The sequence below is a fragment of the Tinamus guttatus genome, unplaced genomic scaffold (assembly GCF_059628265.1).
Source record: "Tinamus guttatus ecotype Peru unplaced genomic scaffold, ASM5962826v1 Tinamus_guttatus_pri_ptg000218l, whole genome shotgun sequence".
Lineage (NCBI taxonomy): Eukaryota > Metazoa > Chordata > Aves > Tinamiformes > Tinamidae > Tinamus > Tinamus guttatus.
Window position 1 is genome coordinate 4,723,440 of NW_028288752.1, and position 22,439 is coordinate 4,745,878.

Below are 22,439 nucleotides of genomic sequence, written 5' to 3' on the forward strand. Positions count from 1 at the left end.
TGGATCACGTGTCTCAACATGTTAAAACCAAACGAAGTCCCACAGCAGGTAAGTGCTGCTTTCTGCGAAGACCCAGGTTCAAAGAAACCTCTAGCATTAAGAAAAATAAAGTTTTATTTTAGTATAAGGTATCCGCCGCCTCGTGGGCGATTTTAAAATGCAAAACAAGGGGTTGCTTCTCCAAGGCCTGGGAGACACTGCAAGATCAGTGGTAAGAAGGGGAAAATATGTAAAATCTTCTCCTAAACAGTATAATCATGAAAGAAATGTAGCATCCCAAGGCCATATTTAGAGGATCACTGATTGACTGTCCTGATGCTGCAGACAGCGTATGACAGTTTTATTTCAACACTGAACCTGTTTGCTTCCTCTCAGGCAAGCTTTCAGTAACTTACTTGGCACAAACATTGCATTTTAGTTGTTTCCATATAAAAACAATATTTTATTTCAGTGAAGAGCATCCATTAGTAATGATGACAGCACCATTTCTGGTAAAGAACACCACAACACTGTAACTTGCAAGCCTCAAATCCACACCAAGGTCCCCTTTCAGGGAGTTCAGTTATCATTTACCACTGCTGTCAGGATTGTTTAAAAGCAGAGCCTTTAAGTAACCAGCAATCAGACACAGCATGATCTTGCTTTCCAAGACAAACTCCCAGACAAATAAGGAGGAAAAAAAAAAAAAAAAAAAAAAGGACAAACATAACCAAAGGGACAGAAAAAAATATAAACAAAGGAAAAGAAAGCCAGGTTGATGATGTTAGAGATTTCACTCTCCTCCTTATACCTGGAAAGGCAAAGAGCCTGGTTTGCTTTTGAGCTACTCAGATCAAAGACATAAGCCTATCATATAAATGACACTCGCTGGGAAATATTAATCACTTTCTGAATAAAAACTCTGCTGTACACAACCTATGTGTGTAAAAGAATAGCAGAAGTTGCCTTTTGGTCTAACGTACCTGCATCTCTTTCCTTTTCTCCGATCTCTCAGAAGTCTCCCTAGGATATTCTACACCCGTTGCTGTGCTGCTCCACTTGTCCCACTTTTCCAAGCGATTTTTCTGCTTATCAATGGTACAGTAAAGCTGGGACAGGCGCGGTGACACATGCACCCTTTCGTGTCCAAAGGCCCTGACCAGCCTGGCGGTGTCAATGGTGGAAATGGAGCTGCTGCCCTCAGTCTGAGTGGTAGTTTCTGTCTCCGTTTGGGTCATCGTCTCCCACTCAGAGGTGCTGGACGTGACCACGGTGCCGTGATCTTTACTGAGCCTTGTCTCTGAGGAAATGTCACTAGGAGTTTCCAAGTACAGCTGTTGCTCCAAAATTTTATCCATGTGACAGATCGTTTTCTCTCCTGTCCTATTCTTCCTGAACTCGGCATGGCTATTTTTACCGTGGTTGATATGTGTTCTTTCTTCACCGTGTGCTGCATTAGGCTCTAAGATACTTTCACATGTGTTCTTTTCCTGAACCCTTGTTTTCTGCTGCTCTCCTCCCTTACTTTTCTTTTCAGGAACATTTTTTCCAGGCTCTGTAGGTATCAGTGTGTGCTTAATGGGGTTCTGAAGGACCCTAGCCAACCGATCAAGGCGTTCAACAAGGGACAGCTCTCCATCCCTCCTACAATTGTGGTGCTGGTGTCTCCTCTGGCACTGCAGAAATTTAGACCAGAGCTCATCTAAGCTACCACTGGAATGGGTTCTTCGCTTCACCAACAGGTCTCCCTCCAGATTCTTGTTCATGCCAGTCATTTCAGTCTTCTTTTGTTCTGCTTCTCCTCTGGCATGTTGAAACAGCTCCTTTCCTGAAGTTCCATTCCCTGTGGACATATTAACTCTTATATCCTCATTCCTGCTGTAATCTGCTTCTGCAGTCAGGGGCAGGAATTCATTTTCATCCTCCTTCCTATGATGAGCAAAGGAAACTCGCTGATGGGGATTTGTCTTTTTCCAGGTCTGGAAGGAAGCGATGGAGGAAGGTGCACCGTGTCCCGTGCCAGAACACTCCTCGCTGTTGGACAGCGAGGAGCTGTCGTCCATGGGCACGGGAGGATGAAGGTAGAACTGTGCAGACCCAAAGGTGGAATGACTGGTTTTTACAGGTTTCAAATGACGCAGGCACTCTAGAAGAAAAAGAAAAAAAAAAAAAGTATATAGGTATATGTATTTTTCTGTTCCCTTACATCTAAGTAAGTAGCAAAAAGGGAAATACTTGTCCTAAGACTCCCCAACCACTTAAATAGGCTAAAAACAGGAATCACTTTGCCGTTTCCTGAAATGCAATTATTTTTAGAATAAAGTCTCAGCAGTAACAGCACTGCATGAATAATATTTTCTATCGTTTGCCACATACAATCCAAGAGAATATTGTACCCTGCTGAATCTGGAGGAGGAAGCAGAGTTGCTGTATGTAATTCCTCAGGCTCTAAGTGAGACAGCGTCTTCACCTGTGTTGATGGCAAGTCAGCGTCAGGCAGCCCCGAGTCCATTCACCTCTTCACTGGAGCGTCCAGGGAGAATCAGGGCCCCCTAGGACTACACCAGGACGTGTCTGGGGTTATTCCTCCCCAGGTGCAGGACCTTGCACTTGGCCTTGTTGAATTGCATGAGGTTTTTCACTGCCCAGTTGTCCAGTCTGTCCAGGTCCCTCTGGATAGCAGCGCAGCCCTCTGGGGTATCGGCTACTCCTCCCAGTTTGGTGTCATCAGCAAACTTGCTGAGGGAGCACTCTGTGCCTTCATCCAGGTCACTGATGAATAAATTGAACAGGACTGGACCAAGGACTGACCCCTGGGGGACCCCGCTAGCTACAGGCCTCCAACTAGACTCGGCACCGCTGATCACCACCCTCTGGGCCCTGCCATCCAGCCAGTTCCTAATCCACCTCACTGTGCACTCATATTGGATAGATAGATATAGATAGATAGATATTGGAAAGATCCAACCCTGCTTTGCTTTTAATATCATATAAGCAAGCTTAGTCAAAAGTAGCAATAAAATCCTTCCAGAAAATCTGAAGCTATCAAGGACCATACATAGAAACTTAAATACAAACTTATTTGTAACAGGCCTGAGGTACGTGCAAATGGAGCATGTGCAAGCAGGACCATACTCTAAAATCATTCTATAAAATCCTTTGTTGTAGGTCATATATGTTTCATATCATATTCCTTGTATAACAACTTTAATTGTATAAAGATCTGTAAATGCTGAAAGCAGAATTAGAGCTGTTAGTGCCAGAAGGACACTGAGGTCTTAGGCTTATTGTAAGCTATCCTTCTCCTATGCCATTTCGCTCAAAAAGTAGTTTAAAAGATACACTAGAAAATATTAATAGCCTTAATCTAAATAAAATAGTGAATAGTGAATAAAATAGTCCATTTACTAATGGTGACAGCAACTAGGTAAAGGGGAGCAATCAGCGAATGCATATTGATCAAGTGCCATTTACGACATGGATCAGATTCAAATCATTTTTTCTCCTAGCTTTGCAACATTCCCCTCTTTTTTTCCTTCAAGGAGTCTTCTCTTGTTTTGCTCTGGGATTGCAATCTACTGAAAAGATCAATCTAGAAACTTGATTTTTTTTCTTTTTGAGCTAGTCTTTGCCATTGATTCAACACAAGGGCAGTGAGCAGGTCCCACAGTCACACCTCTGCCTCCCCCAGGGAGGCAACATCCCTTTCCTCCTCCAAAATCACGGGTTGAGGCATTATTTGTAAAACCTCGAGGTCCCAATGGGAAAACATAACGCAGGATAAATACAAGAGAATATGATAGAATTGTGTCAGTTTGGTTAACACTGCTTCATAAAACTTACTTTTAATTTGCCACTGGTTTTCCTTCTATTTTAAGCACCTCTTTCCTTTCCTTTCTCAACAGGGACAATGTTAGTATCATCCCAAGATTACAAATAGCCCCTCCAGGCTCAGAGTTACTAGGACTGGGTCTGCAGGACTTCGTCCTTACCTACAAGGTCAATATTTACACACCCATGAAAGAAGATTCCTTCATGTCCTGCTGCCTAGGGAGACTGGGCTTGGGAACACTGTGCAGAATTTTTGCTATTTAAGTATTTTAATAAAATTACCAATAAAATAGAAGAGATGCAAGCACAGAAAAAAAAAATAAGCTTCTATAAAGAAACATTAAAAAAACATAACTTGCATAATTTTAAGCTCTAGACAAGCTCTGTGGGTAGAAGCAGTCTTTTATTAGACCAACTAAAAATACAGTTGGAGAAGTCAGAGAAATTTTGGATATGCAAGCCTGGGTTTAGATATGCAAGCCTAGGCTTTCTTCAGAGCACTTGTTTAACCTTCCTGCTATACTAGCTGGTCTGGCAAAAGATTCTCTCTGCTTACAGGACAAATTAGATAGTTTTATCATCAACGCTTGTGTTCCCATGGCATTTATATCAGGGTATTCAGACAGGTATCCATCAGCTCCAATATGGCATTTTATTTCTATACCCAGATTCTTAAGACCTCATTTCTATACTCAGATTCATTCCTACACCCCCACTTTTTTCACCTCTACCCCCATGGCATAAACACTGTATTCTGATTACCCTGAGCAAATTAAGAAAATGTTTTCTATCCTTCTCTCTCTGTATCCTCGCATTTTATAAATGTTCACAGAGAATTATTTCTTCTATAAGAAAAACTATGTTAAGACAATATTGTCTTTACTATTGCACAAACTCAACCACTGATCCCACAAATACGTACTGAAAAAGTAAAACAAGCTAATGTAAAGTTTTATCTGTTTTAGACTATCAAATGTTTTAAATTATCTTCTGGAAATATCAGAAATATATAGCCATTCTGAAGTGAAAAGTTTCAAAAAACATCTCCTCTAAAGTGCAGAATTAAAGTCAGCAAAAGGTTTCGCTATGGATACATCAGCGTAGCTCCAAAAAGTGACCTTAATGCAGGCACATTGTGCTGGCTGCTTAAAAAAGGACACAAAAAGTCATAGGGCAAGTTCATGTGATGCTCAGAAAAATAAACAGGCTCCAGAGAAATTGCATATATGACTGCCCATAGCAGTATAGGAACTCTCCAATTCAGGGTCTATTAGGCTGCTTGGATCTTTCCAGTGCCATTTCTCATTAATGGCCATAATGATATTACCTCCTTGCAGCTCTTTGTTTAATAAAGGCAAATAGTTCAAATCCCTGTACTGGGCAATAAACCTCTCACCCAGTCTCCTACTCGCAGTTACCTCTGCCCAGGAACCAGACGATGCAGTTCTCACCAACCCCAACGAAATCCTCATTCCTGCTCACATTAAAGGATATTTATCCATAGTCCAAAATGAGGTCTAAACATGTCCATCAGGAGCAAATTTGGCTACACCATGGTATACAGTGTCAAAGTTACCAACTATCTCAGTATAATTTTATTTTATAGCAAAAGGCAGCACTGTCCTAAAGTAGGTTACTGCAGTAATAAAACCCGACCTTCACCCCTCAGCAACAGCATCCAGCAGGGCTAACGGAGGGACGAGATACCTTGGTCAATCAAATCAAGACTTGGGTAGAACATAAGAGATACCTGACGTGGCATCATAAGGTAACAACACAAGCCCTATCAAATAAATACTGCCATCCTATCTGCTTTCATTCATCATGGGATTTCTGTCATTTTCTATATTTGCATCATTTTCTACACTTAAAAATAACTTTGCACTTCACAAACTTAATATTGGTGCCTTAAACCATCTTAGAGAGGCTCTGTTAATTGTCAGGGTCACTAGAATGCTAGCAAGTACTAACACCTAAGTTTTTTTAGGGCTGAGCAACAGAAAGGAGGGGAAGAGAGTAAAAAAGGGAGAGTCAAATTTAGTATCTTCAGACAGAGTATCAGCAGATCGTGAGCCTGTAAATGACAGTTCCCAAAATCTAGCTCTTCTGCTCTATTTTTTTCCTGCTTGTGGAAAGCAAAGCCAAACACACACTTTAATTACCTGGGGCAACCTCCAGTGGCATCATTTTCCTCTCAGTCCAGGCTAGCTTGGGCTTGGCCTTTTTACTATAGATTCCTTCTTTATGCTTAATAGCTATACTGCCTGGAGGATTCTCGTCCCTTCCACCAAGCACATCAGCTGGGAAGCTTGGAGGAAAAGCATCATTTGATCCTGCAGAAAAAGCAAGCAACAGTAGCAGGTAAAAGGAGGAAGCAAGAAACAGATACACACATTTCACAAGGACTGTCTGAAAGGCAGATCTGTGTTCAGCTGTTAGTGGCAGTATATCCACCAACCGCCACGATCACTAGGGAGCAAATTCTAGTGACCAACAGCAGGAGATACCGATTTTACCTTTTCTACTAACAAGCACAGAAGACAACAATAAAATTAGCATTAGAAAAACCAGCTAGGGAGCCAGACACAGGACTTAAATTCCAGACTTCCCTCCATTAAAATTCCAGACATTTTCACCCACTGATGTAAATAGCTATTTTCTGAACTCAGACAAGCAATGGAGAAAGCTGGAAGACTAGAGCAGATCTGTTTAACCCTTGAAGAAGAATCCTAGATGATAATGGCAGAGTTCCCTCAGCATCATATCTGTCTCCTAACAGTTAGGAACCTAAACTGGCACCTAACTGATTTATCATCCCTGTCAACACCGCCTGGTTACACTCAGCAGACCTGACAATTTCCTTCAGCTACTGCTCATGAAATCCTAGCTGCACAGGGAGTTTAAAAACTAAATTTTTTAGTTCTGCTGTACATCTTCTAGAAGCTTGAGCTGCCTCATCTATATATTGTACCTTCACATTTATCACGATCGTTCCTGCAAAATGTCACAGACTCATCACATTCATATCTCACTTTACCCCTGCTACAACAGACAGACTGGAAAAGGTAATGAGTGCAGACACATAAATAATTACAAGCACAATTTATGGCAGTAATGACTAACCTGTGCACTTCCTGTCACTTACATCAACCTACACCCCTGGGGCAGATTTGTCAGGAACTGGCCGTCTCTAACATGAGTTTTGTCTACAGATAACTGTGGATGTCAAAAAGTCCTGATTGACAACAACCTGAAAATAAGCGCTGCAATGCTAAAGTGACATTACGTTCCTTACATATAGAAAAAGAACTGAGTATAAGAGGCAGAGGGAAAGAATCAGAGATGATCCCTTCCTCCATTTCATGAGAAAAGCATTTTATTGAGGGTGAAGGGAAATTAATGTGTATTTCAAACCATAGTCACAAATGATATTGTTTAAAGAAAGCAACCTTCAGTACTAAGAAAGCTATTATCCAAAATTCACGTTACATTATGCAAATGTTTCACAATACACACTTGCCAAGCAAAAATGTGGTAGAAAGTCATAGCAAGCAGGGAACTATCAAGAATTATCAAGCTCTAACACCCTGAGATGTGCTTCCCCCCCACCCCCCACTGCCAATGAAATGAGACACTAAACTCACCCTCACCATAAAAAGATTCATAGATCTTCACTATCAAAGTGGTGTGAACATCAGCACACTTAATCTAAACTGATAGGACAGAACAGCTCTGAGCTCAGCTGAGAATTCTGGATATGAAACACATGTATTTAAACACGGTGCTGTATTCAAAGATATGAAAGTACCTGAGTGAGAGCTCTCAACAGTCACTTCTGATGGAGCTGGAGACATCTGGGAAGCTGCCTTTGGGTAAGGTACATAATACACGCTGGTGCTTCCCAAAGGTTTATACGGCAGCAGCAGCGGCTGACCTGCAGGAGGGGAAGTCAAGGCAGTGAACAGAAACAAGGCTTTAATCCTTTAATGCAACTAAAGATAAAAGGTAACAGATCAAGACCCCAGGAGATGGCAGATGTTATCCGCCACAAAGCTAGAGAAATATAATTTAATTTTCCTATAGAATATAATGATTAATAATTACTTAATGAACACTCCCCCATTCATAAAAAGGTTGAGCACCAGTCAGCTAAATGGAAATCATACCTCAACTCATCTATAATATTGATCATTGAAAATTAACATTTGTAACTAGGTTTATATCAATGATTTTATATTAATTCAATAGATACTAAAATGTCTTGTATTTTTTAAATTTTATTCTAATGCTAATACTGGTGTGTATATTTTCTCCTTAACACCTGTGCAAACAAATCACCCTGACAACAGAGCAAATTAATAATCAGATAAGTCCCTTTGTAGCGCCGAAGCAATTAACTGCATCCGGTTATCCACCAATTAGGTCTGCTTTTTTTTTTTTAAGCTAGATCTGTATATAAATTCAGTCCTGTGTTAACCTGAACCACAACCTTTTGATAAAGCTCTCTACCCAACAAGACTGTAAAGTCCGAAGTCTCTATGAGCAAACTTAAATATCAATGAGAAAATATAAGAATTTATTTTTGAAGAGAAAAAAAAAAGTCACTCAAAACCCCCATTTTTGCCTACTAAATGTTTCTTAAAATTGAATAAATGAAAGACTACATATACATAGAAGATGCTTTAATCTGCTCACCGCCCTGCCTTGGAAGAGAAGAAATCCTGTTATGGCTCGAAGCTGCACAACTGGAGACTTCCGGGGCTTTCTGGAGACATGGCTGCTGGAAGGCATTTTCACTGTCTTTAGAATTAACATAAATTTCTGCTGAAAAGGTTATCTTTTCAGGACTTTCTGTTGTTATCTGAGTGGTAGCATCAGAAGTAGTTTTCCTATTTTTTTCCAGAACCACAGATCTGAAGTTATTCTTCAGATGAGACCCCTCTGAGCCCAGAGCAGTGGCCTGTGGTCTCTCACAGCTTGGCTGAGGAAGAGGTTTTAGTTCTGGTCCTGCTGTGCTTGCAACAGAGGAAAGCACAAGGCAGGAATCTGCTGAAGATACTGGGACAGGAAAAGATGATCTTTGATCCACTGGGATAGGGTCAGTAGTTGATGATTTAGAAATGACATCTAATAAAATTTCTGGAGTTTCTGAAGAGACTGGTTGAGTATCACCTTCAAGCTTATTCCCCAGTCTCTTCTCATCTTCAGTGTTCAAGTCACCACACAGCTCTGAGTTACCACACTTTGGGGAAAGAGTTATATGGACACAAGACAGTACTTTCTTAGTCGGGGATGACGGATATGCAGACGTAGTGGAGAAAACCTCATTCAGAGCTGAATGGCAAGACAGGTTGATTTGTTCTCTGGCAACCTCTTTTTGAATGACAGAGGCTGCATCAGAAGGACTTTTCTCTTTTTCTAACAAATTAACATGGTCCTTCAGCAAATCAGCTGCTACAGTTGGACCAGGACCTCCTGTGTCCTCATAACGTTGGATGCCTCCAGGTGAGCTGCTCTTTAGAGAAGGGGGTTCGTGAAGTCCACTCATGTCTTGACTAAGTCTTACATCGCAGTCAGTCCCTGGGACTCTGGCACTACATCTGTCTGATGTGCTCACATCTCGAAGCAGAACTTCCTCAATTTTCGTTGCAGTACAGGTCTTTTCTTCATCACCATGGATGCTTAAAGAACCCTGATCTGATACCAAATCTTTTTGATTCACTCCAGTTTTGCTCTTGTCAGCAGAAACACGATGAGACCTATCTTTGTCAGCAGTAAATGAAATCTCATTAGACAGTGAACCAGCAAACACTGGACTCGAAGGACAGACCTTGGACCTTTCCCAGCGTTGTTTACCATGGTCCTGCTCCTCAGTACCAGCAGAGCCAACCCCTAACGGCATTATCCCATCAAAGCCATCTCCAGTAAGGCTCCTGCCAAGTACCGTGGAATTCAGGGGTGACTGAGAACGTTTTCGTGATGAAAAGGTGATAGAAGTAATTTGCTTAGTCATTTCTTCAGAAGACTTTTCCATAGACAGCTTCTGAGTTGGCAGACCTACTCCCTCCATCTGTGTATCAGAAGCAGCTGGAAATCTCATTACCTGGCTGTCCCATTCCTTCTGCCTAGGTGCATGAAGTTCAGTACTGGCACCAGAATCACTAGTTGCAGCTGCCTGATATTGGGGTATTCGAACAGTACTCGAGAATTGTGCATTTTTCAGGAGGCAACAATCAGCAGCATGAGCCCTATGCATTGGTGTGACCTGTTGTGAACTTGACTCCAAAACATCCTCCGTCCTGAACACTCCTGCATGGCTGCCAACATGAACATTTTTGTTGCTCAAGGCTCTGGAGCGCTCTCTGTCCTGTTCCCAATTATGGTTATACTCGGAAGCAGCTTCCAAAGCTGGATCCTTAAAAAAAAAAAATACAGAATTCTCAAAGGTTATGAAGACAACTTTCTACCTCTATCAAAATGAGATTTTAAGAATTCAGAGACAAACACTGTTAATAATCAGGAGCCTGTCATTATGAATGAGAATGCACTTTCTCTGAAACTCATTTGTTAATGCAACTAATTAAAAACTTACCATCTTAAGTGCCAGCAAATTAGCTAATATGGTTCTGATGCTATAACAAACACCAGTGGCATTTATAATAGAATCCTTTAGTTATGTTTTGGGAGCTAAAAAGTTAGTAACTCTCCATCAGGTAGACTGATTAAGATTTAAATACTTGAAAATATTCCTCCACTGACAGGCAAACAAGCCTGGAACTTTTTACCTTTCCCTTCAGTTTGCTTCATACAAAGCTGGACCTCATCATGAACTCGGTTCATGATGTATCAGAAATAAGGGCTGGCTTCTGAGCAATTCAGATGCTCTCCCCCCAACAGCTTCAGAGATTTTTTTTTTTTTAAATTAAGCAGCCAATTATCCACAGTCACAGAAACATTTAGGTTGAAAGAGGCTTCTGGAAGCCTTTTATATGTGTGTGTGTGTGTGTGTGTGTGTGTGTGTGTGTGTGTGTGTATATAAGAAAAGCAGGCAAGCACTTCTTAAAAAATAGAGAGAAAAACATTTAACTCAAAAAAGCTTTAATTCTCCATAATTAATACTAAAACAGGTATGCCAATACTCCTCAGGCATGAGCTGGAGCAAGACTTCTTATGGTCATTGCCTAATGCTAACAATTAAAATATGACTGAAAATACTCCAATCTTTATTTACTCTTTAAGGCATTTAACTTGAGAAAATTTCCAATTTTCATATGCACTTTATTTTCATTCCCTTTAATGAGACAGGTAACATCTTTTCCATAGGAGTTTTTGTTTGCTTTGGACAGCTGCTGAAACTGTTGAACAAGAAAAAAAGATTGAATTACTAGAAACAGGTAAGACAGTAATCCAAACAAAGCCAAAGTCCAGATATACCCTGGTGATTGTGTTGGCTCATGAAATCTTAGGCTAAATTACACCTTCATCTAACCATGAAAATTGCCCCATAATAGTAACACATCCCCAATATCAATTGCATTTAGGAGCAACTGTATTTGCCAGTATTTAAGCATCTCTGCCATATATTTTACAATCACAAAATTGTAAAAAAAAAAAAAAAAAAAAAAAAAAAGCTGAGTCCTAAATTACCTCTCCATGCCAAACTCACAATTTACTTTGGTACTAACTTCTACCCTTGAGTCTTTGCTTGATGTTGCTGTCGCTGTTCTCCCAGCACTTCCCATTCATCACTGCTTAGTCTTCTCTCCTTATCTCAAGCCCTATCACCATCAAAGAACAATCCCGGCAGCAAACAACAACTTATCTTATCTTAGCAGGTAAACAATTGCAAGTGACGCATGTGACAGCCCCTCAGCTGAATCAGAAGGAAAAGCAGCCACACTACTGCCTGAGCAGGCACTTCCATCAGACGGCGCTGCCTTTCAGCAGGCTGTTAACGAGGCACATGGGGCAAAATTCCCTCCAGGATCTGTTCCTTGGTTACAGCCTTGGCTCTAAAGGGACCTGCTCCTTCTTCTGTGACCTCCAACTGAAATCTGATTTCTCTATTCCCCTCTGGCAGACAAAAGCACTAAGCAAGCTGAGTAGAGCTAAAAGGCTTGAAGACTTCAGCAAACAGCTCTGGTTACTTGTCAAGCCAGGTAGAAATAAACACACATTAGGAAAGCTTTAATATTCCATATGCTCCTTTTATTTCTCGCTATAAAGAGAAAGACTAACGAGAAACATTCATCAAGCATTGGGGATAAGTTCGTGCAGAGATCTCCCGAGACAGACAACCAAAGTGTGACCCTCCTTGCGACTGCCTCACCCTCCTTGCCTGCTCACATAGGGGGCCCTAGGGGTGGTTTCAACCTTGGTTTCCAATATCTTTACTGATATTTTGCAACAGCAGCTCCAAATAGAGTTAAATTTTGCAGCATCTTACCTGGCTGGTGTAAGAGAAGACAGTCGTGAAGGAAAGAAATGCAAAGCACCTCTAGATTAAATACCACACTGCAAACAACTGAACAAAATGTCATGCTCCCAAAAGCATGCAGAAAACCTATTAGTCTACGAGCACAAAGAGATAAAACCTTGCAAATGTGACTAGAAAAGCTTCAGTTACCATCCCCAGTAATTTGTCACCCTCAGCACTGATCAGAACAACGACATGATGGAATCTGCCCTGAAGCAAATTCGGGCCAGGACTTACCTGATCCACTACCACTGCTCAGCTGTGGATGGCAACCAAGCAGCTGGGGCTGCAACAGCTGGAAGTAGCTGAAGCAATGCTAAAAAGCCAGTATTTATCCACTCTCTTAGATAAGTGCCAAGTAAAATAGGTATCAGACACTTAGTCCCCCTGCGGACACAAAATACCAAGTCACTTCTCACACAACATGCTGGAGCAGCTCTTTCTTACATTGTTTCACCCCATCGCTTTTATACCGGTCGGGTGAGGCCAGAGGCAGAAGCACTGCTAGAGCTGCTGCAAACAGACAAGACAGAGACAGTTTCATCAGCATCCCAAGTTTATAGCAAAATCAGAGTTCATGCTAATGTATATGAAGCTATAAGGCCACTAGGCTTCTCCAGAGAGAGTTTCATAAGCTTGGATATCAGCATTAGCTTACCAGTATCAGCACTTCTTTACTTTGATTTAGCCTTATTAAAAATTGTGTTTTCTTTGACGTGCAGAAAAACAAATCCGAAATAAATGCAGTGCCAGGAAGATGGTCCACATGAATTTATAGTAATAAAAAAATAAATATGCGGTGCTTTTAATGCAAACCACCTATTTAAAGGCAATTATTCTGCAAATTAAAAATACATACTTCACAAATCAAAGAAAAAAAATCCGCAAAAGGTTTTCCCTCCGTTCTCCATCCATCATGTCACTAGCAGCAAACTATTTCAGCAAGGCCTTGATTCTCCTTCCAAAACAAAACCCTCTGTGGTGTTATCTACATTAAGGAAGTTCCTTGGCCTCCCATGTTCCCTCTGGCCAAGGTACAGGGGACTGGAGAAGGGGACAAGAAGATGGGTCAGCCCTGGGCCAGAGCAGATCCCAAGAGGATCCAATTCCCAAACCTCCAAACCTGCCTGATATCATTACAAGGTGGCTGCAACAGAAGCGAGCACAGAAGCTCATCTTCAACTCTTTCACATGTTTTAATGCACTCCTTATGTGTCATCTATCCGAGAGAAGTCCTTCATAGAGCATGATCCTCAAGAGACTGCAGGGTAACTTTACAGCTACAACTTGGTTGCCTTCCTGAAAAAACTCCTAGGTATGAGGAGTGCTAGAACAGAGCGTTCTGCACGCGAAGGGGGAATGATCTTCAGCAAGAGTAAAGACACCCTATGTACCTTCCTATGGATGCCAAGTAGCTAAATGAGGCCATAGCACAATAGGGTCTCCAATTTAGAGGGAAACTTGAAGTGTTTGAGAAACGTGTTGAAGCTTCACTTACATTCAATAACAACCAGAAAATCCTCAGCCTTAACTGGGGGGCCAAAATAAACACATAGACAAACAGCACAGGAAGATGGTTCTCCCAAACAGGACGCTACCTAAGCATCTCCTGGCTTTCCCCAGTTCCTTACTCTGGAAATTCTTTTACCTGGAAAGACCCTAAGAGTTTAGGCAGAAGAAGAGAAACCAGGAGGATTTCTTAAGACCGATATTTTTTATGTTTTCCTTAACAATCCCAAAGAACTTCCTATTGCTGTATGGTTCTTTAAGGCTGAAAAGCATCATCCACCTTTTCAAATCCACAAAAGAATAAATATTGTCAACTTACCTGCTTAGGCTAAAACCAAACCTCTACAGCCACAGACAAGGAATATCATCCAAAAAAAGCAGTGTATTTACAGGCATGTCTTGGCAACCACCTTCTGCCCCCTTACCACAACACTATTCTAAAGGCAAGTTTATAGGAAAGTACAATCAGCTAATCCTGAACTTCACAAGACATGTCTCTTGGCAATCTGTAATGTAACACTTCTTAGGCCACTTTTTCAAAGATTTGCAGAGTTAATAAATCCATACTCTTTGACTCCTGCTCCTTTGAAATGTAACTCAGTTGTACAAGCACTAGCCACGTACGACAGCAATGTGCAATAGGGAATGCAACCCAATGCAGCCCGAGGTTGTTGTTTAGTGGCAGCTGTTAGTTTAATCTGACCATTCATTTTTGCTAAAACCAAAATGACACCACTCAAAGGTCTATCTACCAAGAGAGGCAAAGAAGAATAATACTGAGCAATGCTCCTCAGGGGGCCCTGTTCCCTGCCATACCAGGAAGGTAAAGACCTTTAGGAAGGGTTGACAGGAAATGGAGGCAATTTAGAAGAAAAAGGTCAAAAGTTACATATTCACTATTTATTCCTAAGCATCCCTGCCACATTTTAGTGTTTATTGCTTACACAGTTGTGCTTTCGTAGGATATTTCTCACCTTTGTGTAATGGAAGAGGTGTAAGAATCAGAAGGGACCCCCTCCCCCCAAATTAAATGCATAGAAAACAAACTCACTGTGCAAGACTGGCTAGCTGTTACAGAAGAGAAAACAAAAAAAATAAAATGCTCATTTTAAGGCATAGCCACAAGCATTACTTGCTCTTTGGGCTACATCTTCAAAATGGGATGCCGATTTCATACTGAATTTTACTTTGGGGGAAGTCACAATTCAGCCACAGCACTTCAAGAAATGCTTGACGCATGATTACATATATATGCCCCAAACATATTTTTAAGCATTCTGATCAGCTGGAGTTTGGGAAATAATACTTTCTAAAAATATGTTTATTATTAACTGTTTCTTAAGTAGCAGATATCAAACAACGCTCCACTATCCAAGGAGTGAAATGGAGCGGTGTTCAGAAGTTAAGATTCCTGAGAAGAATTCTCCCAAGCTGTCCTGCTCCCTCATTGTATTCACTCTTTTACAGAAAACTCTCATCCACTTCTTGCTGGAAATAGTAACATCTTCAGCTTTCACCCATAAAAATGGGAGGCAAATCCTAAACTTCCTAAAAAGGACATTCATAAGGAGACTGCAGCAGAAGCCGTAAACAAAGATGTTCTTACAAAAGAATTGTTTGCATGAACACTAAGAGCAGTTTGGGTTTGAATTTTTTGCCCTTTTTTTTTTTTTTTTTTCTGTCTTCCCCCCAAAATCAATGTATATTGTAAAACTGTTTGGTCCTAGTCCATATCAAATCAGTATTGGACACCAAGCTAATCTACAAAATCTAAGTTGAAAAAAATACATTAAAAAGCCTGTAGTTTGATAAGCAGATTGCAGCAAAGATGTACTTTTTTTCTTTGTTAAGTGAGAGGAATTCTTTGTCTAAATCTCCAAAAATAAATAACTTCAATTGATTTTTTTAGGCTCCCCAAATAGAAGATTACCTTAAAACCTGAACAACTCAAAGGTTTGGTTTGACGTATTTCCAAAACCGATGTCTGAACTAGGGCCTAATAAACTGTAAACACAAATGGGGTTACTTCTAAGACAATTGTTTTTTTCTAGCTGATGAAAGACTTTTTTCTACCGGTTTTGCCAAGAGGCAGCCAATCTACTGAAAAAGCAGGAGATATTGTGAATGCTAAAATCATTTGTCTGAAACACCAGACCAAGGACAGATTATGATTGCATTTTAAAACATAAAGTTTCCATACTCAGAAACTGCCCCAACCTAAAGTCTGCTTAATTATCAAGTCTCTCTTCTACCATCTCAGGATTCTCTACCTCATGGTATGAATTCACCACCCATCCATTGCATCTTCTCATAAAAATATCTCCACATTTCTTCCAGTCTGTGTCTTTTGCTCAAAATATTCTCTATGAGGAGTGCTTTATCTTAGGACACATGGACAGCCACTAAAAAGCATGATATGAGAAGCCTGAAACTCATCTAATTCTCTATCATCTAATTCTCTATCCCTCATCTAATTCTCTATCCCTGCCCCAGCTCAGCATTAATTGTGCTTACATTATTTACAGATACTTCCTTACCTGTTCTCAAAAGCATACTATGATTAACACATGGTAATCTTCCTAGCCTGTCTGCTCTCCTCATCCTAACTGAGGAAGCATTTATTTTCTAATAGCATCTTTTTTTTGCCCTTTAGGCCCACTACTTTTGACATCATCAACACAAAGCAGGAGCAATTTACTGCCTTTCTCCCAAAAGTATCCTTTTTCATCCAAACATCGCATTTCTTAAACACTTCAGAACACATGGGAAGTAATACAACAAAGGCTGCTATCACTTAAACAATTGTATTGCCTTGTATAATATCCTCCTCCATAGGATGAGAAGTTTACAAGACAAACATCACCTGCACAAGTGTGTTCTGAAAAGCAGAACTCATCAAGCCTACTGGAACTGCAACCTGTGTGCACCTTCCTGTCACACTAGCTCCCCCGCACCACTGACCCCATCTCTCCCTCATTCCTTCAGAGTATCCATAGTTCTCCCTCTCTGACCACGTCTCTCTTCTACTACATCCAGCTGCTGTATGGGAGCGGGGAAAAGCTGCCATTTAAAAGAAATGTCCCCAGAGAGGCTGCTCTGTGACGTCTCTACCTTGCCTGCTCCAGCTTTCTTGGCACTCAGCAGCAGCTCGGCCTTGATCTCCTCTATCCTTCGCCGGTCCTCTTCATTCAGGTCTGCCACAGACTCCAGAGAGCGGCTGGCCAGTTTCAGCTTCACCCAGGCTATACAAAGAGAAAACAAAACACATAGCAGTTCTCTTCATTTTCTTGAATCATATGTAGCAGTTTTATTACTTAAAACCAACATTATGCAATGCATTTCTAACTACCATGACTGAGGACAAAGTCTGTCCACTGTCAAATACCAGAGCTGGGTGACCAAGAATATGATTCGAATTTGTTTTTTCGAACATTTCTTTGGAAAGATAAATCCAGAACCCATTGCCTGGTTCTGACAGTCATCCTTATGGTCTCTGATTCATGTCAATACTCTTTCACACAATCCCCTCCCCAATTCCTTAACCTAGCACATTTTTAACAACTGTGTGGACAAGCTATGCTTTGCACAGTGCTTTTTCATATCATTTTGATATATTAGGTAAAAAGGTACCCAAAGTGGGAAAGTACAGCAGTTATATCTCATTCTAATATGCTACTTAAGACATTTAAAAGACATTGATCACTTACGCCTTACAAAGATTAAGATACAACTGGCTCTTTTCAAAGCTATGAGTAGACAGGAGGATAATAGAGGAGTAGCACAAAGATGACGAGATATTTCCCAAAGCACAATGTTAACAAAGGGACAAATAGGTGCAAAATCACTCTGAGACTGAAAACTAGAAGGGGTTTCTAAGCATTAAAGGTCTAGAATAGGCTCCCATGCAAGACTGGAGTTCCAGTTATTTTTACTGAGTTCCATTAAAGCTTATCAATATCATGATAAAAATATGTTTAAAATCTGGGGGAACAGAATCAAATGACCTAGAATTTCCTTTTACTTCAAAAATATCTTAAAGCTCTAAAACGTATACAGTAATCAAGATTTAGCATTTTTAAAATAACCTGAAACATATTACCTCGTGCTTTCCTCTCCTCTTCCTCCACACTTCTCAAAATTTGTTTTGCATGTGCCACAGGCGATCCAGTTCGGAGAAGGTTTTTGACACGGGCAGCCAGTGAATCTCCACTGCTACTGTTATCACTCTCTTGAATTCCTCCCTCCTTGCTGCCAACACTAGCTTTAGCCAAGGCACTCGGGAAGCTTCCCAGGGCATCTGTGACACAGCCTAGAGGCTCTGCTGGGGAAGGATTCAGGAGCTCTGAAGTTTTTCCACTGCTCAGTTCACTACTTGCATTACTGTGTGCAACAGGCACAAAAGCAGGTGCATTTCTGTCTGTAGTTGCACTGCTGCAGCCTTCTGGCTCAGACCTTCCTACAGATTTTCTGGTCTTAAACTCTTTGGTCATCTCTTTCACCACCTCTTCACTGCTGTGTAAATCGACATCAAGAGAACTTCCCCATCTCATACTGCCTTGGTAAGAATTTAGGCACTTTACAGTTGACCCCTCTTCTTGCAAACGTCTTTGAGTCAGAGCTTCATCCCACGATGAAATCCTTCGAAACTCTGGGCCGTTGTCTTTTACTACCCTGGAACCTTTGAGGCCATCCTCCTTTTTAATTAGCGCTGGAGAAGAGTCAACAGTTTCTCTAGAAGAGGCACTGGAAATGACAGGGTTGCACCAGCTGCCAGCTATATCCTCTGCCTCTGCTAAAAGCTTGCGGATTTCTTTTAAAGTATCAGATCCAATCAAGGAATCACTTTCTTGATCCTTGTTCCTCTCGTTATCAGAAGTACCTACACTTGAAGACTGTGATCCTATCTCAACTTCCATTTCTCTTCTAACTCCAGACAAAGAACCTGCAGGCCACCTCTGTATGCTGCTATCTGCATCTTTTGCCTTATTTTTAGCCACCAGATTTTGAACACGTTTTGCAGTCTCTGCATGAGAACAGCAGTCAGGTGCGACCGCCTGCAGCTGCTGATTTGGATCAGCCAGTTTGGAGACAGCCAAATATTCTGCCCTGCTTACAACACACTGGGAGGCAGTTAGCTCCTGTTGGTGGCATGAAACACTGCACTGACTCACTGGTCTGTCTCCAGAAGATCTTGAGAAGCAAGGAGAGAGCTCACTGGGTAAGCGACCATCACAGCCAATTTCTGAATCCATTGACATAGACATATTGAGAGTATAAGTGCCAGAGTTAAAGGTTTTTTGTGTAGTGTCAACTGCAGCCAGCAATTCATCTACAAAGAAACAGAAGATTCATTAGGTTTGGAGATTTGAAAAATATCCGCTTCAATAAAGACGACAGAGCTTGTAAAGGCGGGGGAGAAATTGCTTTCCAAAAAAGTACTTATGCACCAATGTTATTCTTAAAAACCTACTGACAGGTACTAACAACAGTCAAGAGGGAAGTCCCAAGTATGCCTGACAACAGTTATTCTCTGTTTCAAACAATTTCATTTCATGTTCTAACCACTGACTTCTTAAATACACCACACAGACCAGCTGAATAGTATCTCTACTGAGGAAAACTGTCCCTGCACTGCCTGCCAAGTTGTCTCCTCGGCCGAGTATTCCATGATGCATATTCCATGATGATTCCATGATGTATTCCATGATGCAGCAGACGGAAAAAGATAAAAATAAAAATATATAGAAAAATACACCTGTACACAAGCAAGAAAGCCTGATGGACATGAGAAAGACATATTTAATCACTGCTGGTCAGAAAGAAAGGTCAGCACAGTTTTCCTGAGACTCACAGCATTCAGGAATAAGACAGGTATTCGCTGTGAAAACCCTTCAGATTAGCTCTCCTGTGTGGGGTACAAGATGCAAATGCCAAAACAAAAGAGGGCAACATCTGCTAAGGCACATGCCGATTTTTAAGCATATTACAATGCATGTTTTAATATAGTAGACATACTGCATAGGCATACCACTGACGCATATCTTAACTCTATCTGAGCATATACAGTTCTTTGCATAAAACAACTTAATATTGAGTTTAACTGACTAATGAACTGATTTGGTCAGTTATGAAGTGTGCTATGACTTACTGCTCTCACTACAGGACAGAATCTGGTAGCATTTCCTTAACCCTTAGATGAAAGACAGACAGACAGATGGACAGACAGACAGAAATGTTTTTCTGGAACTCTCTTAAGGAAAAAAAATAAAGGAATAAAAAATAGACTTTAAAAATTGAAATTTAAAAAATAAAATTAATAAATAAGAACAACTGCCACTGCACGGACTACAATCATCATATAACCCTGAGTCCTAAATGAGGAGGCCTCTTATCAAAGGTTTTGATCCCAACTTATCCAGTGCCAAATATCTCAGACATATGAGATCTCATATCACAGAATGGACAAAGTTGAACCACATGAATGAAAGAGCACCACAGGAAAAGCACACCAGACACTGCAGGCCAGGAGCAACCTCACGGAGGCATCTCTGCATCTGGATCCTCTAAGGCTGCACATACCTTGCAGCCGCTGAGCTGTCCTCCTAAGCGAGTCGCAGGAGTCCTTCAGCGTTCGAAGCTCTGAAGGGGAAAATTCCACTTCCCTGATGGGTCCTTGGGGCACAAACGGAGTCAGTATAGATCCAGGGGACTGGTCGATGCCAAGATTGCGAAGATATACCTGACAAGAGAGGAAAAGTAGCAGGAAAAATGTGAGGAAAAACGTGTCAAGAAACAGAAAGTCAGTACGTTCGGAAGTTACAGACGCTCTCCCCATCAGCCTAACACACACACGGCTTGTTCTAAAGCAACATCTTGAGCCTAAATCACGTTAAACTTGCACCAACACTTAACACAAAACACTAATCATGTGTCACACACCACTTGCAACGTCTTGCCTGCTTTGAAGCACAAGCAACAGGCCTTGTTAGTTAAAAATCACTAAAACAGGCCCGCCGAACCACCATCTTACCAGTCACATGCAGCCCAACAGGACAACTCACACATCTTGCAACCTACTCCTCATTATTGTGTATCTGGAAGCAAATCAGAAATAAACTGCAAGAACCTGACCAACCATTTCTCTGTTTCTTGTCATGACTTTTCCCTCATTAGGGGCCAAAACAATTGGCAACAGTCTGCTACCAACAAAACAGTTAATCCAGTGCCTTGTTCTTCCCATAGGACCCTGAAATTGGGGAAAAGGCCAGCAAAAGAGGGCCACATAACTTATTCTTGTGACAACTGATAGCTTTTTTACTCATACACATATTCTATACATTGCACAAGTGAAAAACAAACATGATACTTCAAAGCAGGCGGGAAAGCTTCATTTAACAGCTAGAAGACAGAGCTTTGGTTAAGAAGTTTTTCCTATATAACGTCAAAGCTAGTAGACATAAAACAACCATGTGAAGCAGCTTTCTGCAACATCACTACAGGGAATAAATCTGTATTGGCCAAGAGACAGTCTCCTCTAAACTTTTACAAGAAAAATCAGCTGGTTAATAAAAATTATTAGCAGCTTTATTTTACTGCAGCAGTTACTCAGTAACTCCCTGGTTATGATACTGGATTTGGATACTGGATCCATTTCTGGATGCTGTCAACTTCACAGTACATCTGTACATCTATAACTCCTAGGACCCCCAAGCAAACAAACTCTATGCTCAGTTAAGGCCTAGGCTTACAAGCAGAGCTAAAGCAGTAAATCATTTCATATTTTTTTTAAAAGGCATAAAATTCATGACTTTTCCTTTAAGAACAGCACACACAGAATAAATGTGTATGAGCACTTGTTGGAGCAGCATATAAACATCTACAAACACTATCCAGTTCTAGTTTTTCATTAACATTAAACAAACCAACTAGTTTAAAGCAGCCTAACAAAAATTCACACGCAAAGATTCTGCAAAATGCATTAACAAAAATGAAAGTGAAACCATCTCTGTGCAACATGCACAAGTCGGTTCGTTCAGACAGTATCATACACTGCCTAAATGTAATTTGAAAGCTGGAGCAGTCATTTGGAGGCAAAAGCCCCCAAGATCTCTTGTGAAATCACTGTATTCCCTTTGCCCAACCAGGTCTGCATACACACATTGTAAGTGGCCAGGCAAATTTACCTTTACTTGATCAATTCCAGGGATGTTAGTTTTAACTCGTCTGTACTATGCTCTAAAATCAAAAAAATAAATAAAATAAAATTTCATATAGGACTTCCTCCCTAAAATATTTGTTTTAATACATATTTTCAGAGACAACTTTACAGAAGAATGCTTCTAAAACCTAGCTCCAGACACCTAATGATTGTAAGAGTCATTCTGCAAGAGGAAGAGCTATTTATTCTCAATATAATTGCATGTTTATCAACATAAATCTGCATTTAATTTTCTCTAGCACTCAATAGTTATTATTAGACTTAACACGGCTGCCACGATCTGCCCTCTATTCTCACCAACTATCCTAAAATGGGGAAGGGATGAATTAAAGCTGCATTAGCCAAATATGATGTAATGGAAAAGATATGCAGAGGATTCTAACATTCCTTATGAGCAACATATAATGAACCAGGAATGTATGCCTT

The 22,439-nt window shown here is 40.8% G+C and overlaps 1 protein-coding gene across 1 annotated transcript in view; it reads right to left on the reverse strand.

Annotated features, from left to right (window-relative positions):
• The window catches only part of ALMS1 (ALMS1 centrosome and basal body associated protein), an 82,898-nt gene that overhangs the window by 11,991 nt on the left and 48,468 nt on the right, over positions 1-22,439 (reverse strand). Inside the window, exons 9-16 of the mRNA XM_088524995.1 lie at positions 20,375-20,534; positions 17,895-19,124; positions 16,907-17,037; positions 16,707-16,722; positions 8,506-10,218; positions 7,619-7,744; positions 5,973-6,143; positions 963-2,125 (exon numbers count right to left, since the gene is read on the reverse strand). Coding sequence (XP_088381121.1) covers positions 963-2,125; positions 5,973-6,143; positions 7,619-7,744; positions 8,506-10,218; positions 16,707-16,722; positions 16,907-17,037; positions 17,895-19,124; positions 20,375-20,534 — 4,710 coding nt within the window. The remainder of the gene's footprint in view (positions 1-962; positions 2,126-5,972; positions 6,144-7,618; positions 7,745-8,505; positions 10,219-16,706; positions 16,723-16,906; positions 17,038-17,894; positions 19,125-20,374; positions 20,535-22,439) is intronic.